At 42.5% G+C, this 26420-nt stretch overlaps 2 protein-coding genes across 3 annotated transcripts; one reads left to right on the top strand and one right to left on the bottom strand.

Annotated features, from left to right (window-relative positions):
• The first annotated feature begins 1582 nt into the window (after positions 1-1582).
• On the top strand, positions 1583-3961 carry LOC133908721 (mannan endo-1,4-beta-mannosidase 2-like). Its single transcript, XM_062350857.1, has 5 exons — positions 1583-2220; positions 2333-2530; positions 2668-2790; positions 2902-3116; positions 3229-3961. Exons 1-5 carry the CDS (start codon positions 1828-1830, stop codon positions 3635-3637), a joined length of 1338 nt encoding a protein of 445 aa, XP_062206841.1. The 5' UTR covers positions 1583-1827; the 3' UTR covers positions 3638-3961.
• A 195-nt stretch (positions 3962-4156) lies between these two features.
• LOC133908719 (vesicle-fusing ATPase-like) lies at positions 4157-10865 on the bottom strand. 2 transcript variants are annotated; one of them, XM_062350855.1, is made up of 22 exons: positions 10610-10865; positions 10037-10132; positions 9873-9954; positions 9737-9787; positions 9359-9529; positions 9129-9283; positions 8933-9041; positions 8404-8503; positions 8255-8310; positions 7692-7757; positions 7520-7602; positions 7221-7354; positions 6563-6773; positions 5886-6017; positions 5744-5804; positions 5571-5630; positions 5328-5386; positions 5129-5216; positions 4810-4932; positions 4584-4649; positions 4372-4508; positions 4157-4283 (listed from the first exon to the last, which is right to left on the bottom strand). In XM_062350855.1, the coding sequence occupies exons 1-22, from the start codon at positions 10735-10737 to the stop codon at positions 4211-4213; spliced, it is 2241 nt and encodes a 746-aa protein (XP_062206839.1). In that variant the 5' UTR covers positions 10738-10865; the 3' UTR covers positions 4157-4210. The 2 variants fall into 2 exon arrangements, with proteins under 2 accessions (XP_062206839.1, XP_062206840.1); XM_062350856.1 differs by having other exon boundaries at positions 4157-4508.
• Positions 10866-26420: the final 15555 nt, after the last annotated feature.

Genomic DNA, 26420 nt, shown 5'->3' with positions numbered 1-26420 from the left:
GCTACTCCAATAAGTCATTTGGCATTATTTTATTAATCCCAGAATTACGTTGAAGAATGCGATTAGTGGTATGATTAGTATTACTCTGCTGGTGTAAGTTTGATTTGTTCTCAGAGATCTCATGTTCTTTATGTTCATTTATTTGGTCATGGAGTTGGTCTGAGGATTATAAGACTAGCAGGAGAGATCTAGGGAGGGACAAAGACCATTCTTCTGGTGGTGTGTTGGTTAAGTGGCGACTAGAACCGAAGCATCTGGGCTCTTTTCATAAAAAAAGCACGTGGGCTCTGTGTCTTTACCTGTATTTGGGGCAGTGTGCCTGAGATATGAAGGAATCATGAACTCGCCCTCATGGCGCGGCAACTTTCCTCTACTCTTCAGTGTTTCCTTCCCCTAGATTACCCCCTCACTGAGTAAGCAAATTCTATAATACATTTCTATAAAAAAATTGTTGGAAGACTCTAATCTAATCACACATTATCTGATCTGATAGCTGGGTTAAAAAGAGAGAGAAATAAGACACGTGTCATCAAAAGAACACGATCTTTCGTAAGATCCGATATTATAGAATTTGCTTTTCCCATCCTAACCTCACAATTTGGAATTTAGTCATGTACAACTCTCAATCAAAATTTGTAGGGGTTTTTTTTACAACGCAAACATGCAAACAACTAATATTGTCAAACTAATCACCATTCAAAAGCTACGATTAATTCTACCATTCCAACGGTGGAGGATTGATTTAGAAAACCCATGTGTGCCCATAAAATATTACGAAATAACATTTTACTGGTAAGATGATGAGATAATCCATAGCCTTCAGATAAAGACCGGACAAAAGACATTCGCTGTTTACATATTTGCAACTATTTACTAGTTTGTACCAAAGATTTCTCCACATTTTTTTATTAGAGTAACTTTTACAAGACTACAAATAAATTGATCGAATTATCACAAAACTATAAACTCAAGAGACTTTATCATAAACCGTAGATCCGGCGGGAGTTTTATTACCAAACTACATATTTATTAAAGAAAAATTGAGAAAGCAAGTTCACAATGACTTTATTCTCTCTAGCAAAAGTGTGGCGATGATAAGAGGATAAAGTCACACAGGGAATAACCGACAATTCAACGATGTAGAAAAAAGTAGAATAGGAACTCCTAAGCTACACTTTGAACAACCAACGACACCTTTTTTTCTTTCAAGTAATGCTTTCATCCAAAATATTTCATATGCAAAGAAAAGGCATAATGGCAGAGGTTTTTAAACGGTGAAAACACAATTGTAACTTCCTAGAGGTTCTAGAAGCAAAAGACCCCCTCCTAGTCTTCACATGGAGATTTCGCTCCACCGTGCCGTTAGATCGTACGAAATCTTCACTCCACCGTGAGCTATTAGATTGTGAGTGATGTAACAGTATCAGTAATACTTATCAACGACGAAGTAAAATCGATGCACTACCCTTTATTCCTTTAAACAGTATTTTTGCTACAATAACTGTTATCAGGTACTGCAGCTCTCATCGCAGTCACTATTCTCTTCTGGCTTCCCTCCTTCCTCCTAGAGTCAGAGGAACTGGATCCCCTGTCTTCAGCTAACACACGCTACAGAGTAACAGCTATTTTCCTCAACAACCGCAGAACTGAGCTACCACTTGTCGAGTACCAGCCCCTCCTATTTCAGTCCACTGCCTGCTCCCACTCGACTCCTCTCCACTCCGCTCCACTCCAACTTCTAGAAGAACCAAGAGAGCATCCCACTCCGCATGGTCGCTCCATAGCACCCAAGCTCCCCGTGACAACTCCACCGAGGCACCGACGACAATGGCGGTCGGCAGCGGGCTGGCACCGTACCACGTCCTCGGCGTGGCCACCTGCGTGGCGCTGCTCTACTTCACCTTCGGCGAAGTAGACCTCCGCCACATCTCCTTCCCGTCCGTGCCCGCTGGCTCCTCTTCCAGCGCGGCGATGGCGCCCTTCGTGGAGCGCCGCGGCGCGCGGCTGTTCCTTGACGGTCGGCCGTTCTACGTGAACGGGTGGAACTCCTACTGGCTCATGGACCAGGCCGTGGAGCCGGGAACCCGGCACCGCGTGCCCCGCATGTTCCGCGCCGCCGCCGAGATGGGCCTCACCGTGTGCCGCACATGGGCCTTCAACGACGGTAGCTACAACGCCCTCCAGCTCTCCCCCGGCCACTTCGACGAACGCGTCTTCAAGGTAAATCCTTAGTCATCACTACCAGACCCATTAATTCTAGCTGCTTCCGGAGATGTCGTGCTCCCCGGGCGGCGCGAGCAGCGGCACTGATGATTGGGGTGCGCGCTTGCAGGCGCTGGACCGGGTGGTGGCGGAGGCGGGGCGGCACGGGGTGCGGCTGATCCTGAGCCTGGCGAACAACCTGGAGGCCTACGGCGGGAAGACGCAGTACGTGCGGTGGGCGTGGGAGGAGGGCGTCGGCCTCACCGCCTCCAACGACTCCTTCTTCTTCGACCCCGCCATCCGCGACTACTTCAAAGTCTACCTCAAGGTCAGCTGTCCCATCGAGCTCGCAGATTTAATTTACTGTGGAACTGCAGTGTCGATTAACTGTGACACCTCGGGTGAATGGAGTTTGTCGGTGGCGGGGCAATAATCCAGTCTTCCTATTGCTGCTTTTGGGTGCAGACGTTGCTGACGAGGAAGAACCACTTGACAGGGGTGGAGTACAGGGACGACCCCACCATCCTCGCGTGGGAGCTGATGAACGAGCCCAGGTGCACCACGGACCCGTCCGGCGACACGCTGCAGGTGAGTGACCGTGATGGTTTCTTCCTATAAATCGATGCATACATCCACCTTTGTAATCGTGGTTGTTTTACCTGGTGATGGTCGATCCGCATTGGTGGAATTTAATTACAGCGTTGGATGGAGGAGATGGCGGCGTACGTGAAATCGATCGACAAGAGGCATCTGCTCACCGTCGGCACCGAGGGGTTCTACGGCCCGACGAGCCCCCAGGGCAAGGTGAGCATCAATCCGGGGTATTGGCACAGCAACTACGGCTCGGACTTCATTCGCAACGCCAACATTTCAGACATCGACTTCGCTTCCATCCATCTCTACCCTGACAACTGGTAATTATTAGCGAGCAAGCTCGCATCCTCACATTATCAAGCTGACACTGTATCAGCATTTCACATTAGTTCCAGCAACAGAAAAGAATCGATCGATCATGTTTGTGTGCAGGCTACTGCACGCCAAGCTCGACGAGAAGCTCAAGTTCGTGACACAGTGGATCACCTCCCACGTCGAGGACGGGGACAAGGAGCTGGACAAGCCCGTCGTTACCACCGAGTTCGGGCTGTCGCACGGTGTCCAGGGCTTCGACCACTCGCACCGGGACGTCTTCTACCAGGCCGTCTTCGACATCGTCTACGAGTCGGCCAAGCGGGGCGGCGCCGGGGCCGGCGCCTTAGTGTGGCAGCTCGCCGTGGAGGGCATGGAGGAGTTCCACGACGACTTCGCGATCGTGCCCAGCGAGAGGCCGTCGCTGTACAGGCTGATCAAGGCGCAGTCGTGCAGGCTGGCGAAGCTGAGGCACGGGCAGGGAGAAGAGGCGAAGCGGACGCTGTCGGTGTGTGCCGGTTTGTTGTAGGAGTGAATGGTCTACAGAAACCATCCATTGCCTTGGAGCTTGGTTGTGCTGCGCCCAGGTCGAGCTGTTTCGTTTTTTTGTTGCCCTCCGAATCGAGGGAGTGGTGAAGTGTGTCAGAAGAGATCAGTAAGAAATGAATAGGAAGCACAACGAAAAGTGCTTGTGGTTAGATTCATTTGTCGCCACCGCCGACGCCTGCAGAATGCAGATCTGCATGGCTAAGCTACTGTTTCCTTCCTGTGCAACTGTACGGTAGATGCCCTTGACCTTTGATATGTAAACAAGTCGAGGGGCATCCAATGGTAATACTAGTCCTATGGTGTACTTTTGGATACGATGTATTTATATATATAGCTGTAAGCATAAGCGGACAAAAACAGCATAGAAATGGTCCAATGGAGCACTTCCAGATCTTACCTGGCTATATGCATGTGCTTGAGGTAATGGGTAAATCATAGTATATATTATTATGAAACGATCTGGATTTTATGGTACGACCACCATTTTGAAAGACAAGTATTAGTTACGCTGTGTAATATATCATGATTCGTTAGTCACCTGTGCTTCTAGTGGTTACAAGATTTGCATCCACAGGTTTAATCGGCACCTCAAAGGCCATGTCCAAACAACAATCAAACATACGCCTCTACAAAGGTCAAGGGGCAAAAATCAAGTATCAAGAAAAAAGGCAGGAAGAGTCTACCGGAAATCAAAGCATGATGTGTACTTAATACCGGATAATATCACCCAAGATGCTAAAGAAATGGTCGATATCAATCTTTTCCTTTCCAGCATAAATTGCTTCTGCACTTCCTCCGGTCCTTCCCTGTGCCGCCATCTCAACTAGTGTATATAACTTCTTAAGTGGCATCTGCACCATCAGAACAACTGTAAGAATTGGCCCTTCAAGTTTATTACATGGTAAGTAATGAGGAGAGAACTTTACGTCATCCAATGCTTCTGCTGCCGCATCAATATCTCCTTCCTTGAACACGTTGAGATGCTGTAACACCTGCGAAGAAAAGCCAATAGGATTCAATAAACACAAGTCTGTAGGCTCCATCCAACGCTGTTCCAAAAGCAATGCCTAGTACCCTGGTTACCAAACGCAGACGTCCTGACATTACCTAGAAACACAGCAAAGCAATTAACACGTTTGAATATTTCATTACCTTTTTAGCATCCTCCTTCTTCAGTTTCGGAACATGATAGGTCACAGAGAAGGCATCGCACATACCAATAGACTCTAGAAAGCCCACCTCACTTGTTGTTCCAATTACAAGCAAATTCTTCCCCTACATAAATAACAAACTCAATGAATCGACATAAAATTATTTTCCACACCATATAGAATGACTCAATTAGTTTTACAATTTTTTAATGAACAATCAGAGAAGTCACTGTATGGTATCGACGTCTCATGTGGCCACAAGTACATTTCAGGATAGCAAGAAAGTAATATGCTGATCAGTAACAAAAGCCACAACAAACCTTGGGAGGAACCCTCTTGAGGAGAACCAGAAGCGTTTGTGAGATTAAGTTTGAGAAGCGTGGTCCAATAGCAATGTACTCCAGTAACCTAAAAGATTGTCCATAAATAGAGAACTCTGAAGCAGAGTAAATGAAAACGAAAGAAAAAGAAACTACAATAGCGACAGTCTGTTGCATTCCATGGCTCATGAACATTTACCTTTCAATGTCATCAAGAATTATGATGCTCAGCTGAGATTTGTATGCATCCTCAAATACCTGTACAGCAACAGGAAACCAAGCTATAACACCTCATTATGTTCTTGATCAAGCACAATGTTTAATAAAACAAATAACTAGACAGACTGTTACAGAGATAAATATACAAACGAGTGGTAGATGAGAAATGAGGTAACTTTCTCAAATAAATAGAGAAAACATCTTAACATGATGGTAGTCTAACCTTACATATCTGTGCACACTTGCTGCTTTCACTGAAACCGATCATTGTCTCAGCTGATATCTGAATAACAATACCAATTTAGAGCTACATCATCCCAGATATAACTAAGAAAGGAAAATTAACATAATAATTTTTTTTGGCTCCTCATCTGCAATGGGAACAAAGGAACTTACAACTTTTACATAAGCAAAATCACTGTCGATGCCAACAGTAGCTGCCATAGCTGATTTACCACTGAAAGCCGATTGAATAGAAATGAAATGAGGTTTCAGCAGATCCAAACAAAGATAAGGCTAATTAGTAGCAGAAATGCACCTTCCAGCTGGCCCTTCTAAGAGGCAAGTGACAAGAGGGCTACCCCTGCTCACTTTAACCTGCTCCACGAGGAGCATAGCCCTTTGATAAATGTGCCTATGCGCATTGCCACAGTCAACAATACCACGTAACCTACAGATTTTACATAATAACATCTGTGTGAGAAATCACATAAAACCTCGTGAACATTTTTAAGATTAAGGCAAGAATATTCAACAAAAGAAACACATGATTGTAATGTTTCTCACTGGTCCAACAAGAAAATAATGATTTCACTAGGAAACTTCAAGCATATAATTATTCTTTTATCTTTGAGGCATTTATATCTGCCGAATAAAGTCTCCAAAATAATTCTGGCTCCCTACTTCTCTAGTCGTATGGATATCTGACAAACATTAATGAATGACAACATCTGGTGATTCAAATGTCAGTGCATAATGTAAAGTCTGATGAAAAACGAAACAGATAGAGAGTAAAGAGTAGCATACTATTACTGGAATCTCCCTAACCAAAAGTGTAGTAGAAAATTTTCTAAAGTTGATATGCAATCAGGCTCCACAAGAAATTAATCTTTTTAATATTCAAAGCATGTTAATTAATCCATTAAGGTCTTGTGAACATATAAATCATCATACCAATATTCTCTAAATTACATGTTTGAGACGTGTGGTACAAACCTGCATCTTTCAAGGTTATCAGTAGATGCTCCAAATGCAGGGGTAATTTCTTGAAGTCCATTCACAAAGTCATCCATAGTGACCTTAATGCTTTCCTCATCCAAAGGCTTGGTAAGGTCATCCATACTAATTTGGCGGTTCAAAGCATATGATACTGCGCTTTTGACAACACCTTCCAATTCTGCTCCACTGTAGTTCTTTGTTCGTGCAGCTTCATTAAAATGAGCAGATATTATTTTAAGTGCTTTGCATGAATAATTATGTCGCATAGTTCACATATTCTTATTACCAAGAACTTGGCACAAGCTAGAATATCAAATAATGGAATTATTTTTGTTTTGGACCTTTTGGTTGTTCAAACGGATGTGGCTGGTTGTCACAGCGGTGAGCCGTTGATGTAAAAAAACAATGGAATTACATACACGAAAAAACATATAGAATGCATATTAAGAGACAAAAGGACAGTCAATGACAATGTTGCTTGTATTCCTAGCAAGTTAACATTCCTTTTTTTTGTTGAGAAAATGGCATATCAGCAGTGCAAAAAATTGCTGTCCTTGGATATGTTGACTTTCAATGGAGCAATATTAATGGAACTGTATGATGTAGCAGAAATTATCCGCTTTTGCACGTGGGAAAGGAGGAATAACACACATACCAAGCTCTTGAAGATTAACATCTGGAGAAAGGAAAGAACTCTCTTTCATCTTATTCGTGTGGATTTGAAGAATTTGCAAGCGGCCATTTTCATCAGGTAGGTTTATCTCAATATGAACTTCCAATCTTCCAGGTCTGCATGCCAAATATCATTGAGCATTAGACAAAGTTTGACAGCAATCCTTCCAGCTGTCTTGATAGCCAAGATGTCTATTGTTATTACTATTGAATATCCATGCCAAAGACTGAGCAAATAGTGCAAAAAAAAGTTATAATCACTAATGGAGTGCAAGAATTCACCTCAACAAAGCTTCATCAAGCAAATCCTTCCGATTCGTCATTCCAATAAGCAAAACATTGTTTAGTGCTTCAACACCATCTATCTAAAGAGTATGCATGTTGGTTACATATCATTAAAAATACACATAAAAAAGCATAATCAAGCCCATAACTCGAATTATAAGAAAAATACCTTTGTAAGTAGCTGATTTACAATGCTGTCATGTACACCTGTACCGTCCCTGGTGGAACCTCTAGACTGCACAATCCGGTTTTCAATGAGTCAATGATTTTTTTTTTCATAATTTAAAAGACAACCTAAACAAGCAGGGCTGCAAAAAAAGGTACTGCAAAATAAATCCTAAAAAAAAAAAAGCTGGTATTAAGTACTAAGAATCATGGAATAAAACGAGATCATGGTTTTCGGCTAACAAAATGTATTTGAGAAACAACAAGATGAGATAGTCTTCACAAATACTATTATTATTTAATGACGAGTAATTATTCATCATATGATAGGCAACATGCAAAATTTTGGATAACTCTTCATATTTCAAGTAGCAAAAACAGATGCGCACAAAGTGTTAGCAACATTCTGTAAAGCTCCTTCCTGCCACCAAACTGATAAGACTGAAGAAGTCTGCACTGAGCTATCTACACTGACAAGAAAAATACAGCTCATCCCAAATATGCTGGGAGAGGTCAAAATAAGTGGAAATATATGAGGATGTGAAACAGAGGGGACAGGTGATTTACCTTGCAGATAGCATCAATTTCATCAAAGATGATGACATGAAGGTCACTCTCATCGCCTGAATTGAAATGAAGCCACAGAATCTGAGTTAAATAAGAAAAAGCGAAAGTATGAAAAGTAGTAAATACATATTTTTCTTGAGACACTGTACCACGTGTTCTCTGTTCATTCTCAGCATCCACAAATAGATCTCTCACGTTCTTCTCTGTTTCACCAACAAATTTGCTCAAGACTTCAGGTCCATTTACAATCTGGGATCCAAAAATGGAAGTTAAGCATATAGTTGGACCATAGCTGAGATCAGACACTAGTCATATTACTTGGCTACCTTTACAAAAACATACTTTTAGCAGGGTTCAAACTATTAGACTGGGTGTAAAATGTGACACCTTCATGAGAAAATGAAAGACAATGAAACTAGTTAACTATGCCATGTAGAAGTACAGGACAAGCATTACACATAAGAAAGTCAAATGTTGGTCATCACTGCTGGTGATAACATAAGGCCCACAAAGACTATTTTAGATTAACTATTGATACAAGCTAGTAAAATCTTCTACATTTTGCCGGAATAAACTATAACATAGTCCATTGTGTTTGTAAGTATAAGCAAATAAAAGTAAATAGCACAATCAGGCATGGAGAAAATATGCATAATTATTCACTCAAGAAATCCATACCTTGGGCTCCTTCCCATTTAGCAATTTCCCAATTTGCCGGGCCATAAGTGTCTTTCCAGTACCAGGGGGTCCATAAAGCAGTATACCCTTGACATGCTTTATACCTAACCTGTAGCAGGCAATTAGTTAATAACTACTAATTGTATGCTAGCTATTGCAGAGTGTGTCACTGTCCTAGTTCTTCCTAGATAATTACCTACTAACAACATGAGGCGGAAACACTCGAGAAGCAAATGCCCTACGAAAGATGTCTGTGAATTCAGAACTTAATCCACCTATACCCAACTTCTCCAGGTTAAACTCTTTATGCTTGAAAAGCTTGCTGCTAGCAGCTTCCTTTTGGTTGATTACCTGCATGCATAAAACATGGTATTATAATGTCTCCTAGGCACTGTACCTGCATATAGCAAATGAACTGAACTGAACCTTAATTCCCGAATTAGGGGCTGCCTCAAATATGATGTATGTGTCAATCAACAGGAACCCTCTGTCCAATGGTGTGGAACTCTCTTGGTTCTCTAGCAACGCTTGATTTACAGTGAAGATATAGTTTGTGCCACAAAATTCAAATGTCACTTTTTGCCCAGTAGTCATGACCTACAAAGAAAACATGTTGATTCGGGACACAACTAAAAGTAAATAAGCTATCAAATTAAACAGCATCCATTATCTAATTATCAACAGGCAACATGTTGTCACTTGCCAGCGACAAAGAGGGAAAGTTCCTGATGGAATCATGGAAGAAAAAAGTCCTATCGAAAGAGAGCATTGTCAACCATCAACGATAGCAGACATATGGTGTACCTGGTCGAGGAATCTTTTCCGCAGTTGTTGTGCAAGCAAAACAGCATCTAGCTGCGCATCAAGTTCATACATATAATACATCATCAATTAAACACATACAAATTACAAATGTAATCATCTCAAAAGGCGGACCAACCTGCTCTTGGTTGGCTTTTGCCTTGACAAATGCTAGCTCTAGTGTAAGCAAAGCCAGCTTGAAATCATCAGGAGGCACAAACCTGAGCATAAAATTATCAACATAAATGACAACACAAAGAACTGTGAGAAGTATGGGTCATGGGGACGTGTTGCGGTCTGAACCTGCTGACTGTAACAGAATCACCAGCTGAAACCATTGCCTGGCGACGCTGGATGCCATTCAAAGCAATGCGACCACTTGCAATCGCATCATGAGCTGTGGATATTGTTAAGGATCACACACTTAAGGAGAAAATGATTTTTCAAAGCAAAGACACACGCCTTTAACTTCATGATTACTAGATATCAGAAGTTGAAACCGAATACAGCCACGTGGCAATCGTAGAGACAGAAGTTGAAACCGAATCTTACTGATGATAGAGCAGACACTACCGATCATACATATACACCTAAACTAACTGCCTTATGCCCTGAGCCTCTGGTCGTTCTCGTCAGTCTATAAGTAACACAGAAATGCAAAATGCGAGAGATGTGAAACCGTCCCTGAGCTGGGTAACACGCCTCAAGTTAACGTATTAGGTAGTTCAAACGTAGATCGCATAGAATCTCCAAGAGCATCGGCCAACAATATCGCAGCGCCAAATAAGCTCATCAGTTTAGCATCGGGGGGATCACCGCACGGAGGCGGCAAGCATAACCAGCAAAACAAACGGCGGCGAGACGGAGAAAGGATATCGTAGGGTGAGGACCAGTGCGTCGCCGACGAGGGCGATGGAGTTGGGGAAGCTGCGTAGGTCGGCAGCGGAGACGAAGGCGCAGTTGGTGAGGGCGAGCTCCTGGCTCGGCGTGTTCACCACCTCCATTTTGGCTCGCCCGCGCGCCGGCAGGGGTGGGAGCGGCGGCCGGCTAGCGAGAGATCTCTAGGGGGTGGCAATGCCGGACGAGAGGTGGAGAGAGACGAACTCCTTCGTTCCGAAGGAAGAGCGCTTCGGGCCGGTAAATCCATCAACGGCCTTCTAAAGGCCCGCGCATACCGTCTAAAAATCGTCCACAGCTCTGTTGGGCCTGACCTCTGGTATGTTGAGTTGAGATGAGATGTTATCATGGCCTTGTGGATGCGGTGATTCAGGGTGGCCCGGCCTGGCCGGAGGGGTCGAAGGCCGGTGAGACCGAGCCGCTGATTTCCTTTTGCTTCTGCCTCTCTCGCCTTTGTCTCGCGAGTGGTGAGCACTTTGGGCCTGTTTGGTTAGGGACAAGGGGCTAAGCTAAAATTTGGTCGTACTTCGGAAATTTAGTATCCCTTTAGTTTAAGGTTAAAATTTAATTAAATCGTGAAAAATTTGGCTTGTTAAAATTTTTCTATAGTGTTTTTAGGTAAATCTCGAGCAGCCAAATCACTTGTCAAAATTTTTAGTCGATCAAATTTTGACTTGACCTGAAACCAAACGCTATTTTAACGACTAAAATTTGGTACTGCCCTGATTCGGCCTCTGATCAAATTTTGGTTTGACTTGCTAGGACCAAAAACCAAACAACCCCTTTGAGCCCGTGACCCAGCATATGCCCTTGTACGTGTGCAATCCACGAGGACAATTCGTCCCATATTCTACCAGCCTAGCCTTACTCTTTTTTTACGCTTCTCGACAGGGTACCATTGTAGTATCTAAACATGTGTATACAAAGCACCCCACACACTAACACTCACTTACACCCATGCGCGCACCATACCTACACACAGTTTAGACAATCACATTCATAGTGAGATGGATTGAACCATCAAAGATTCCACAAGCGACGGGTATGTCGCATTCCCATTGGTGAAGCAACGATTTTTATTTTTGGGAGCATGTCCCGGTGACACACGAGGTCGGGCCTGGGGCTTGAACGCTCGTGGGTAGGGAACATGGATAGGGAACATCGATCGTTCTTACCACTAGGCTATCATCATGTTCTCAGTTTATCCTTATTGATCGATTGATGATCTTGTCTGCTGAACAAAATCCATCTCGGTTGAATTAACACTTGCTACTCCATGCCATGTCATGTTAGCTTGTGGGAATAACATGATTTGAAGTAAAAAGACCTCATGTTGGAACATAAATTCTTTTTAACAACTCTCTTGAAACTGAACCTTAGAACCAATATTGAGGGGTGGCAAGTGGAGACTTAGCGAATGGGTGATGGGGGTAACGACTAAATATGGCTCTAGCGACTAGCCCACTGATCGAGGAGGTTACACCGCGCTTGCTGGAATGCCCACTATGACAACATGATGGCTCAGGCCCTCTCATCAATCAGAGGGGGATCAGTTTTCGATCTAAATTCTGGTTGGCAGCATATGACAAGGATAATGCGATGAGTAGTGATGAAGAAAGAGAGTAAATTGCCACACTAACAAAATTGAACTCCTGCATCAGGTAATCCAAGCGGGGTTCATAACATCTGATTTGAAGGAGGCAGAGGAGCAGTTGGTTGGTTCTGCAGAGGTAAGTTCATCTATTTCTTCCGCAAGAATGGAGTGACGATGTCCATTGGCTAAGAAGATTGTCAATGTGGTGGTGCGGCATAAGCCAAAACCTTAATGAGGGCCACTCCCACCACCTCGAATTTCACAGATGCGGATGATTGGCAACATCAAGATCAAGGATCTTTGCTCCTAAGAACAAGGATCACAATTTGCACCACATAAGATGTGCTTGACACCGGCCATGGCATTGGGCCAGTCGGCAATGGAGAAGGAGGTGAGCATTCAAAATTCAAACTTAGTGAAAATTGTGGATCAACCCTATTTTGATTTGAACTAAGGGAGGACAAGAGCTGACTCAGCCAAATTTGATCGGTGTGAGCTCAACTTCAGTTAGATCGAATGTTCCAAGTCCAGATAGATGATCTTAGCTGAATTTGATCGGTGTGGGCTCACTCTCGATGGGCCAAAAGAAACAAAGACTACATAATGGGCAACATGTGGTGATGTATGACCCAAACAAGGGTTAGCATTTTTGTATGCTTGAACCAGAGTGAGAAACCCTAAATTTGGTCGAACTAATCTCCTCTAGGAGAGATACTCTTACGCTGACATCGTACTCCTTGGGAGGAATGGTATGGTTCATCGGGTGTGTGGAGGAAATGAGCCATCATGATGGTGGCTAGGGTAGATCTGGTGCGAAACCGCCATAAGATGGTGAGAGGCCAATCTTAAACAACAGTGGCTTCAATGGAGGACGACAGCCCAATAACTATGGTGACCATGGAGGGCAGGTTGGCTTTGGTGTGGCTCCACCACCGAATGGTGGCAGGGGCTTCCATGGAGCGGGACATGGCTATCCTCCAAAACACTTCAATCAATACCATGGTGGGCATGGTGGTGGTGGTTTCAACAACAACTTTACCAGTGGTTGTTTTAACCTAGGGAATGGTGAAGTTGCTTGGTACAGGCGCTAGTACCAACTTGCACGCCCTGCTGGTCACCCACTAGGTGAGAATGCTTATCACGATCGGGAGAACATGTCTCCGCCACTTACTGCTTTGACATGGCAGTGGCGGAGACATGGCGGTAGTCAGTCATGGTGGTACAACGGCATTGGCGCCACAAAAGGTGGAACCAGGGCCAATTCCTATAGGGAACCAACCCATCCTGGCTGCTGTTTTGACAGTTGCATCGGGTACCACATCGGTGACACAGGGGGTAGCATTAGTGCCACCGTCAAGTATGGGAGAGTAGAAGTACAATGCTCCGATGGTGGTGCCCATACCGAGGCCCAACACAACTGCAGAAGGCGGTATGGTTGATGCTTTGATTCAACATCTAGGGGTGCAGAAAGTGAAGTTGCACTGCAGTCGATGTTCCCATATAGGTCATTTGGTTGCGGATTGTCCGGTGCCATTATAATGTGAAATATATGAAAGCATCATGCATTGACACATAAGTGCCCACTGTTGAAGGCAACAAAGCCGGTGGTGAATTCGGTTGGCTATGGAGTTCGGGGTTTGTTTTTTCCATATACCAGTATTGTAGAAGGAGGTACATAAAGGAAAATTGGAGTTGGCATTTCCGTTGGCAATAGTAAAAGGTGGACAAATGACATAAGAGCATGTTATTGCTGAGCTAGAATGGCTAGTCCCTTCCAATTGGACATGGGTAAAGGAACATGAGTGGATGCTTTCTTAGTGTAATTCCCTAATAAGTTAGGGCTGAGTAGGTTGGTTGAATAGGAGGAAGTAAATGTGAAGAACCATCCAGGTATCAAGTTGGAGTTTGAGGAATTGGTTGCAGATGACGCGATCAAAATTTTAGTTACCAGTTGTTTGGGTACAGGTTGGGAGAATACCTGAAGAACTTTGTATGTTCTTGATTCTATGGGCGGTTGGCACCGTTCTTGGGGACACTCAGATGGTAGACATGGTTCTCACTAGGAATAGAGATTTGGCGCATATCCAAGTGGCGGTTTGTGATCCCAATCTAATTCCTGAGATGCTACATGTTGTTTTTGGGAAGCGGTTGCACACCATTTAATTTATTGTTGAGAAGGTAGAGGGTTAAAATTATAGTGGAAATGGTAATATGGAAAACATAGATGAAGATGATTATATATTGGGAGAAGTTGAAGAGGAAATAAGGGACATAGATACTAAGAAGAGCCAGAAAGACACTATAGATAAAACCAAAGAACTCAATGCTGAGACTTGCCAAAAGGGTAAAAATAGTTTGCGAGGTGGGGTAGGACACCATAACCTCGATGTCATCATCCTACATAGGTGTTCAAAGCAGTGCGGCCGCTACAAGGCTGACGAGCGCAGCGGGAGGTGTGGTGCTCTATCTGACATCCCTCCCACCCAGTGATGGATGTCAAGTAACAACAGGGGGCGCTGAAGTGAACACTAAGCATGACCCAATGCTCAACCACCATGGGTTGGCTGCGGAACAGGACGTCAACATGGCCACATCATTTGACCTAGCTGCGATTGTACCAACATCGGTTGCCGCTAGTAATGATGTTCTGACACCCCTGGGTGATAGGAAAGTCACAACGCAAGGAGTCACGCAAGCACGATTGGGGACAACTCTGGCCAATCTTGTCCTAATCCACTTGTTGCCAATGCTATAGTCAGCTGGTTATAGTTGGTTTTGAGGAATAGATGCAAAAGAAAGCAAATGACATCACTGATATTGTGGTTGTAGCTAATCTTGAGGAAGCAACATGTCATGTCTTGGTAGAGGATAATGGGCTCAATGTGGTACATGGTCACATGCTAGTGGGAGGGATTGAGCTGTTCAGTGACATAGGTGTATCAATGGGTCATTTTTGATAATGATACTTCTTCATTAGTACATGATATTAAAAATATAGAGAGACAAAGGTTGATGAGGGCTTTTTTAAAGAAAAATAACTTAGACATAGATGGATAACAAGAGGACACAATTACACAAATGATGAGGTGGATGAGGATATAGACAACCTTACTCTTAGTCACTTATGTAGTGGCTTAACGTAGGAGGCCACAGATGATGATACATACCACATATGTTGTGTTTCAAACTTTTTTTTATTAAAAAAGAGGGTTTCTACATCTCAAATGAAGAAAGTATGGGTTAAGGGCACATCTAAAAAACTGAAAATTTGTTCAAGATGAAGGACATCTTTTAGAATAACAGAGGTTTAAAGACTTGTTTTAGAGACTTGGGTAAATATAGATTCTTATATGATACATCGCTAGGACAAAACTTGGATTTCATTGTAGTTCTTGAAACACGTTGGGGATGACTTTTTGCAAACAGATCTTGATCACATTTGTGGTGGAAGAGATTTTGGGTGGCATTTGTGTAGGGATCGGTGACGTCCTAAGAGGGGGGAGAGTGAATTAAGACACTTAAAACTATTTTGGCTCTAAACAACACAAGATAAACCTATAACAATTTCTATCTAAATATGCTGTAGGTTTATCTAGTGTGTCTACTCTACCGATCAAAGCGCTTGCAACCTATCTAAGAAGGTAAATTGCAAGTAAGTAAATGCGGAAACGTAAATAAGGTAGAGAGAGCAAACTCGGCAGAAGTATTTTTTTTCTGTGGTATCGATGGCATGAATGCCACCCCTAGTCCACGTTGGAGCTTCACAAAGGATATGCTCCCGGTTGGCACCCGGTTACGACCTTTGAGCCACCGAGTCACAAAGACAAGGCCTCCACCCGGATGAGCCACCAAGCCACCAAGACAAGGTCTCACCACTAGCCTCTCTTCCGGTTCCTCACCGTCGTGATCACTTCGGAGCTTGAGCCACAAAGGCAAGGGTCTCCGCGTACTCGCACAATCACCTTGTCGCCGCTCCACACCAAGTCGGAGGGTCAACAAGCTTGCCAGTGAGTCACCAAGACTCCAATGTGCCGGCGTACCAAGAGGTACACTGTTGGATCACTCATTGATCCACTCTCTAAGTAGCAATCACCTAGCAACTCACTCTCTAGTCCTATAAGCACTAATCACTCACTAATCTTGTGCTTAATCGCCTTGGATGATCATTTTAAGTACTTTGGTGGCTTGGATGTCTTCTTAGATGTATATGAACTTCTCTGAACTCCAGCACACTCAAATGACCAAGTGGAGGGGTATTTATAGCCTCAAACTCGCGCACTATCCGTTAACCTAACGACTCTAAAAAGCTGTTAACACCGGATGATCCGGTGAGAACAGTGGTACTAACACCGGATCATCCGGTGAGTATACTCTCACAAACTAGCCGTTGGAACCCCACTCAAACCTCTGTGAACACCGGATACTACGGTATATACTCCACCTTCATCACCGGACTTTCCGGTGAGTATACCTTAGCTATCCAAGCCAATATCTTCTCTGTGTAAATTTCTCCGGTGCATTCTCTGGTGCACATCACTTCATCACCAGACCATCCGGTGCATTATCCTTATCCAGCTGAACCAATACAACCCTCTCTGAAAAATATGCTTCGGTGTATAGATCTTCAGAGCATCGTACCTTCCGGTGAGGTCACTGCTGTCTCCCCTTTGTCAACAATGCTCTGGTGCATTCCTCCAGTGAGTTCAAATCAATCACCAGACTATCTGGCGGGGTCTTCTTCTTTGTCATCTTTGCACTGTTCATTGTCCGGTGTATTGTCCGGTGCACTTCTCTTCATCACCGAACCTTCCGGCGTGTTGACCATCGATCTTCTACAACTGCATCCTTCTCTGGTGAAAATGCTTCGGTGTGTATCCTCCTCTGAGGACCGGATCATCCAGTGAGGTCAAATGCCTCTAGACACAATGCTCCGGTATGTTCAACCATGTGATCACCGGATCATTCTGTGAAGTCATTTCTCCGGGGACTTTTTCCAATTCAGTCAAACTTTGTCTCGGCTTCTTCATGTATTGCATCCATGAGACTTACTAACATATATTCTTAACAAACATGTTAGTCTCAATGAATATATTGTCATTAATCATCAAAATCACAATCATAACCTAATAGGGACATTTTCGCTACAATTGGTCATCTCCTCGTGGACGTTCATGAGGTATTTTGATGGGAGTTAGTTTATAACTTTAATGTTATAATGTTACTACTATTTTTAGGGAGATTTTGATGTAAAATTTTGTCTAAAAAACAAATGCGATGGATTTCAATGGATTTTGATGACTGTTTATGGAGTAGCATGACCACAATTTAAGGTTGATTTTCTAACTGAACTAGTCCTGGCTTGCAGTAACTTAACTGTACCAATAATGGTTGGAGGTGATTTTAATATCATCAAAAGCCAGGCTGAGAAGAGCAATGACAAATATGATAATATATAACCCATTTTTTTGTTCAACATGGTCATTGGAAGCTTAGACTTAAGGGAGTTGAATTATCCGCCCAGAAATTTACTTGGGCTAATTCTTTGGAAGTGCCAATATATGAGAAGCTAACATGATCCTGGTAAGTATGGAATGGGAACAAAAATATCCCATATGCACTATTCAAGCTTTCACTATAGACATTTCAGATCATATTCTACTACTTGATTCAAGGGCTACTTCACACCATGGCAAACAATGAGAAGGCTTTTTTGAATTGTGCCGGTTAACACGAGAAGGCTTTTTTGAACAAGTGGTAGATGTGTGGAGGAATGGACATAAGGGAACCACACAAATGGAATGATGGCAAAAACAAAATCTGGAGGATTAGACAATACTTGAGGGGGTAGGCCAAGAATGTACGTGACAAAGATAAAAAGGAAAAGGAAGAAATTTTTAAAAGGATAGATTGGTTTGATAGAAAGGCGGAAAATATACTTTTATCACCACATGAATTAGATATATGATGCTTTAAAGCAAGTTTAGCTCAATTGTTGAGAGAAGAGGTGATTGCATGGTTCTTTAAGGATGATAGAAGCACATTGAACTTTTAGTTGATTGTGAATGGCAAACACCAAAAAACTCATATATATTTTCCAGTTGGAGCATAACAGACGAACAATAACTAGGCAAGATGAACTCAAAGAATATATTACTACATAATATAAGACCTTTTTGGATCATCTGTGAGTAGTCGGTTTTCAATGCTTGAGACTCACAAGGGGGACATAACTCGAGTCTATGATATTGAGAACGGTATGCTCATAGAAATGTTTTCTGAAAAAGAGGCTAAAGAGTCCATATTACAAATCGAATATAGCAAAGCACCAAGACCATATGGCTTCCAAGTTGATTTTTATAAGTATTTTGGAAGTCATCAAGGCTAATTTGATGGCCTTATTTGTTGATTTTCATAAGGGTGTGCTACCTCTTTATAGCTTAAATTTTGGGATCATTACATTATTTAAAAAAAGTAAGAATGCAACCTAGATACAACAATATAGATCAATTTGCCTCCTAAATGTTAGTTTCTAAATTGTTACCAAAGTTGTAACAAATAGAATTTCTGGTGTAGCACATAAGATAGTTAGATGTACTCAAACAACGTTTATGCTAGGTAGATATATCATGGAAGGGGTGGCTACACTTCACAAAACAATAAATGAGTTGCATAGGAAAATGCTAAATGGAGTGATTCTTAAGTTTGACTTTGATAAAGCTTATGATAAAGTCAAATGATTGTTCCTTCAACAAATTTTGAGAATGAAGAGATTCTCTGATGTATGGTGTTCATGGATTGAACAATTTGTAACTAGAGGGAGCGTAGGATTCAAAGTTAATAATGATATTAGGAGTTACTTTTAGACCAGGATGTTGTTGAGATAGGGTAACCAACTTTCACATGTTCCTTTTAGCATTGTGGTAGATATGCTAGCCATCCTTATGTGAGAGCCAAAGAGGCGGGCCAAATACAGGGTGTTGTACCACATTTGATTGATGACGAACTTTCTATCCTTCAATATGCGGATGACATTGTACTAAAACACAGGAGGCTGACATTGTGCAACTAGGTCCGAATGATTGATGTTGAGGATTTGTTCCTAACAATGTATCAAAAAATAACGGGGTTACCTTCGTGGATCAAAGTACGAACACGAAGCGAGGCACATGCAATGTATACAGGTTCGGGCCTCCGATTGGAGTAATACCTTACGTCCTGTGTGGATGATTATGTGTATGTATTCACTCGAGTACAAATAATGTGGCTAACCTATTACAATGACTAGATCGGATCTAGTCTAACCTAGTGCTAAAGTCGTCAAGTTCCTCCTATGCTAAGATCTTGATGCCCGCCTTCAATTTCCGAGAGAAAAGAGTCTTCCCTGGGGGGTCTGGGTCCCCTCCTTATATAGGGGTGATGTACCAGCTCCTATCTAGTCGTAGTCGATAGGGAGTCCTTTCCTTATCATCCAAGTAGATAGATTTATCTTGGACACTAGTTTTCTCGAGTTGGGTAAGCAATCAAGGCCTTTCTAATAGACAGCTTATGGATTCTGAGTGTATCAAGTACCATGAATTTGATTCTATAATATCTGGAGTTATTAAGTATTCTCATGACATATCTCGTCTGTATATGGTATACTTCTTACGTGTATATACCCCATAGTTAGATATTTGACAGTAGCTCCCTAACTCTACTCAGTAGGGAGGATTTCTGCAAGCGCCTGCTCGAGTACTGCCAAATCTAAGCCTAGTCAAGTAAGGTAGATCGAACTCGCAGTCGAAAGAATCGAATAAGAAGAGGCTCTATTCCTAATATTGAGTGGAAACACTTTTGGGTTAAGTGCCCTGTTGTTATTCGTACTCGAGACTCAATAAGGGCTAGTGGTATTAGCTTCTCGATATCCGTCTATGAGTAGAGTTAAAAAACCTTCTAGAATTTGAAATAATGGGTATATGCGCATTAAATACGATCAGACGGGCGTGCAAAGATTCGCACAGTGCCATCATTCCATTTATCATGCCGATCGAAGCGCCACAGTTTTTATCCAAAGTGAAAACAATTTCTGAGTCTCATCTTGAGGCAAGTCCTATTAATTATTTGAGGCGAGAACTTCACCGTCAGTGTCTTAGCCTCATTGCCTCATCTGCAGTCTCGCCCTTCGAATTCATCCACCATTGTTCACATTCTACTCAAAGACTTCATGTCTCACTTTGGATCTTATGGTGAAAATTCCCGATCGGGCGACTTTGCCTTTGAGGGTACTCGACACTATCTCCAACAGTTGTGACATATAGAAGATTTTGCCTTCTTTTGTTATGGCTGCACCTCATGGCGTGGGGTGCATAGGATGGCAGAATTTTCTCCTTGGACTCTAAAGGGACCGTTCGTGCATGAGGATGGCTTGGTGGAGGTCCATCGCCTGGGAAGCAAGGCAGTTTTTGACCTTCGTTTTTGAGGTTTAGTCAGCGACAGCTGGGAGATGATTGGGGCCTCAAATAGGCTCTTGAGCGTCATTAAGCGAGGGCATCAGATCAAAGGTAGGGTAATTAACCTGGTGACCGAATGGTTCTACAATCTCCCATCGCTTTCCTATGATGCATTTTGGGTGAACTTGGAGGGGTCTGTAGTGCGAAAGGATGATAAATTATTCATCATCATTGTTCTGAGGATGCCGTGCTTTCATCTTCAGATGATGAAATGAGTGCATGTTTATCTTATCAATAGAACACCACGGTGGTTTCAGATATCTAGTGGTAAGTTTTGGTGGTGTATTTATGATTTTCTGGATGGAGTGGCTTCGGGAGATCCATCAGGAGCTGTGGCGATATTAGAACAATCGATGCCTAAGTTTGAGATCTGGCAACCTGGTCTGAGTGGTTCTCACCTACTCCTGGTTGAGTCTCGTGCATTTTTCCTAAAGGTTGGCAAACAACTTGATGATCCAGCTGAACAGAATGCATTGATGCTGGGTTCCCTCCACACATTTGGTGATGACATTTGGGAGCCACTAGAATGGGAGGCTGTTCCTTAGGCCAAAGAAAGATCAACTATGCTGGGCATGATCTCTGAAGTCGTACCATCAGTACTCGGAGTTACCAACCCTGGTCAAATTCCTAGCTTCCGCCAAGTGAACTTAGCTTACCACCGAGAAGATTATGACGTTCTTGAAGTTTTCTATTGAAAGGATAATGATGTCGCCTAGAGGAGGGTGAATAGGCGTTTTTACAAAAATTCATCCCCTTTTACCGTTGGCCTAAACTTGCAGCAAAATATAAATTAACGGTTTTTTCACAAGTGAAAAACCTAAATTTGCTAAGCTCAACTAGTGCACAATCACCCTAAATAAATGTGAAAGTTACAATCCTTGGTGACAAGAATTACTCAACTATAGCAAAAGATATGCAAGAAAGCACTAATTGAAAAAAGCTGAAAACACTGTTTACGAGACTGAAAACACTGTTCACCCAGATATTCCAAGCCAACCTGGAGTCTTCGGGTTGTACAGTTCCAGAATCTCCGGGTAAATCCGGATTCTTCGGGATTTGTACAGAAATAAGCTCGAAACTAAAATTAAACAACGGGTAAAGAGTTCTAGCTCAAACCAAATGAAGTCGTGTGTTCCAAGTGATGATTACAAGTAGATCCACGAAGAACCTACAATAAAAAAAAAATACACAAACGAGTAGATCGAGCAAAATTTGAGCAAGAACTCAAATGTAAACAAACCAAAATGGAGACACAAGGATTTGTTTCCCAAAGTTCGGATTGACCACCATGAATCCTACGTCTCTGTTGAGGAAGCTCCAACGAGCCGAGTCTCTTTCAACCACTTTTCTCGATCCACTAGCTTTATCTCTTCCCTTGCGGAGGCGAGATTGACCTTCACAAACTTTCCCACAGCTCACCACACGCATGGGAGCTCGTCGGGCAACACCTAGCCAGCTAGGAGCTCAAAGCTCCAAGAGTAACAAATGCAATCAAACTTCTTGCCGATGAACTCAAATGCTCAAGATTGGATTTAGCTCACTTGCACTTAATCTTCCAATCTCACAACCCAACTCACTTTTCTTCTCAAATCACATACTAGATTGGAGTGGGAATGAGTTCTTTTGGCTCTAAAAATGTTCTCTTTCGTGCCCTTGCAGTAGTCCCAAAGGATGGGGGTGAGGGGGTATAAAAAGCCCACCTCAAAAAACTAGGTGTTACAATATTTTTTGTACTGACCCGGACTCTCCATGTCAACCCAGAATATCCAAGTAAGCTAAAGAAACCAAAACCGAGCACCCAGACTCGGTACCTCACCCGGAGTATCCGAGTCAACTAAAAAGGGCCAAACTGAGATCTCTCCCCGGAACCTCACCCGGAGACTCTGGACAACCCGGATAATCCGAGTTAACCCGGAATATCCAGATTCAGCATAGCTAACCTTCGAAAAACGGCGATAACATTTGATCCCGAAGTAGAATTTGACGATTTTAGATTCTATGGAAGGATTATTCAGAGGGCTACACATACCAACTAAATTCATGACCTAAAACACATTGGATCAAATTAGGAACACTCTGAAATCCAATTCTGACACTTCCGCACTTTCCATGACAACTAGCTCTACATTGCATCTCTCTTAATAGTGCGGCATACCTATACTCAAATTCAAAGATAAAACTCATTTGAACCACTTTGATCCTTTGAATAACTTTCAAGTACCGCTTCTTTCATTCAAACCTTGAGGGTTGCTAACTTTCATATATTCTTCACTCCATCTTTTATTGATTTTTATATGATTGATGCGAAACATTCATAGGTTTCCCTAGACTCATATGGTCCATTGGCGCAAAGCCTTCACTCCCTCTTCATCACCGCATTGGTCCTTCGGCGCCAAGCCATTTGCTTGCCCTTCACCACGGAATGTTCATCGCAGCCGTGCCTTGCTTGCCCTTCACCGTTTTGCCATAAAAAACCACTTTGTATTCAACATCTTCAAGGAATTAACTTTATCAAATATGGAGTCCATTCTTGTTCTTTACTCTTGGCATATATGATTTCAATTCAACTTATGCCTTCATATGGATCCTAACCCCAACTCACTCTCAAACACAAAACACATGGGTTAGTCCATAAAACCTAATTGACAACTTTTGTACCTTAAGTTACTTGATCTCCACACGTAACTTATTAGCCTTCATGCATATTGTCAATCTTCATATAGAACCTAACCCCACTCATTCTTAAGCACATAGCACATGGGTTAGTCCATAAAACTCTATTGACAATGTCATACCTTTAGTTACTTGATCTCCACAAGTAACTTAGTCTTCAAGTTTATTGCCAATCTTATTGAGCTTTTGTTTCTCCTTATGAGCATCACTAAGGGCTCAATGACAACGATGCATTTCTTTTGTTCTCATAGCATTTCTCAGTAAATCCATGATTCATCACTTATGCATCTCCTATAAAATAACCTAGAGCTCATTTATCTTGATGTATTTTCAATCTCCCCATTCACTTATAGCTCATGCATATCTCTCAATGCATTACTATGGAATAACCTACTAATAAACTCAACACCATTATTAATCCATAGGTATTATCATTAAATTACCAAAATCATACATAAGGGCTAGATGCACTTTCACCTATCATGACGAGGTTTTCAAGACCATTAAATCCCTTGAGGGGAATTTCAAGTGGTGTTCTTGTAAATGGATATTGTCGAAGCTTTCTCCTTAGTCGAATAGTAGGCTTTTTGGTATGTTTTTGTCTGATTGTTGCAATGAAACATTGTTGATATTTTGCCTATCTAACATGCTATTGTCACTATTTACTTATTGATGGAATATAGTTAGCCTGAGTAGGTGCAATGTTGATCCGTAGGTGCGTAGACCACCTTCAAGACTTAATGATCAAATATTCATTGATATATGAAAACTTGACTAGACAAACGATTAGAAATATTGGCCCTCGAGTAACCACTCGAGACAAAAGTTAGAATAAGGAAAAGGCTTTGTGTAAAACTAGAAATAGAAAATAACGATAGCCTTTTACAAACTTTTACTGACTTGCGTGCTTAACCAGCGTACATACATAAACTCGACAGAGGACACACATGGGATTGACTAGAACTTTAGAACCTTTTTTAGCAGTTAGGTGTGAGATGACTGATAATCTCTTGTGTCGTTATGCTTTATTAGGTGTAGTTGTTTGTCATCAACCCAATATATGCCTCTACTGGCTCTTATTCAAAGCAGTCGATGCAAAACCATATAAACTTTTGCAAAAGACATATACAAAATTTATGAAAAATATAGTATTATTGTATAGCCCCCGACTCTATGGTCTAGGAGAAGATCACTCGATCTAAGAGTGGAAGGAAACATACCTGTGTTATTGAAAATGTATAGTGTTGTAGCCCTTGACTATCTACTCGATAACTGGAACGAGTAAAGAGTAAAGCTGTAGCATTGAAAGTATGCGATGTAGCCTCTAACTTTATGTTTGATGTGATAATCAAGGTAGAGAGTAGATCATATGCACCAAAATATACTTGACGTGGCCCTTGTCCCTTCGCTCCATGACTGAATTCGAGTAGAAAGTGGAGCATAAGCACTGATATTATACGATGTAGCTTTTGGCTCTGAGGTTGGTATGATAACCCAAAAAGAGAAAGTGAAGCAAGAAACATTGAAAAAGTATGATGTAGCATAAGCATTGACTTCCGTTTCTCGACCACGTACTTAATGACTATAGTCCCCAAGTGGATGGTTGAGATTGTGTTATGGTCATTGGGTGTATTCGAATAGCCGGGTAGGTGAGCATTAAAAACCCACTCCCACTTATGCTTGTTTTCACTGCAGCCTTTGATTTGATGTGCAATAATGATTGCACACCTCTCTTTGTAGAGATTGACAAGTCATAACATCTCAACGACGCCTCAACTTCGGCCAGATGTGCCACACGACCGAGGCGGTCTCGCTCTCATGCCCAACGATATTGGATCTTGATAGCTTCACGTGTATAGTGTGATCCATTACATGACTATAAATATAGAGAAAACTGAGGCCGTTGGTTTTTCACCTTATCTCCTTCCTTTCTCCCCCCTACACGCCCAGTAGAACTCGTAGAGCTTGAAGCCATGGCCTCTACTCCATCGTTGTTGCCCAAGCCTAGTCCAGAAAGTAAAGAGATAGGATTTCTCACCCCAAGACCCCTAGCCATGGTTCCTCTAGGAGTCATTATTATTTCCTCCAATGAGGAGGAATCGATTGAAAGGCCTAAGAGGAGAAAGAACAGAATGTCTGTCGGAGGTCGCCATCCCTTCACTTGCCACCTCCAGCGTTTCCTTGACTCCGATGCTGTGGAATGAACGACATAGGAGTCGGTGACATGAGCTGCGCAAGAGGGAGATAAAGATGGTGGTGATCTTGATGAGGTCATCGACTAGGTCACTGACAAGGTCTTTGATGATGGAGCCTCCGAACCTCTTATGGTAAAGAAAGTGTGGTCGTCTTCTCCGTCGACAACCGCCAGATCACCTTCGCGACCTGCGGAGGGTCACTCGGCATTGTCAGCGTCGATCAGCAGCTTCAGCATGGTCTTTTCCTTGGCAACTCTCCCTGGCCCTTATGTTGGCTGGCGTCCGATCCCTGGCTCGATTAGCTACTGTCCAAGGGATAACTATAGAAGGTTCCTTGACTTGTTCAAGGGGGAGTAGGACCTGCACTGTTTGCAAGAGCTAGGCAAATACTTTCTGCCAACTTTGCACTAGCCATGTAGGTTAGATGGAAAAGAAAAGGTATGTAATCGAGTTGTTAATCAAATCAAATGTAATTGACTTACTCGTAATTTACCTTTTCTATGAATGAAACTTTTGGAGTTGGTCGATATTCCATGAATGCTCGAGTATCTCACCATTTGAAGTAGATAGTTGCACTGATCTAGGTCGGGTAACTTCATCACTATATAGGGTCCTTCCCACTTGGGTTATAACTTATGCCGTCTAGCCTGTTTCTACACCTTTCGTAGAACAAGATCCCAAACAGCGAGTTTTGTGAACTAAATCTTTTGACTATGATACCTACGCAACGCTTGTTGATACTTAGCCGCTCAAATAAATGCTCGTTCATGATACTCCTTGAGTAAATTGATGTCATCCGCTCGTAACTACTCTTGCCCCTTCTCCGAGTAACTTTCCAC

This window comes from Phragmites australis, chromosome 2 (genome assembly GCF_958298935.1).
Source record: "Phragmites australis chromosome 2, lpPhrAust1.1, whole genome shotgun sequence".
Taxonomy (NCBI): Eukaryota; Viridiplantae; Streptophyta; class Magnoliopsida; order Poales; family Poaceae; genus Phragmites; species Phragmites australis.
The sequence above is the reverse complement of the archived record's forward strand: the minus strand, read 5'-3'. Positions and strand labels throughout refer to the sequence as shown.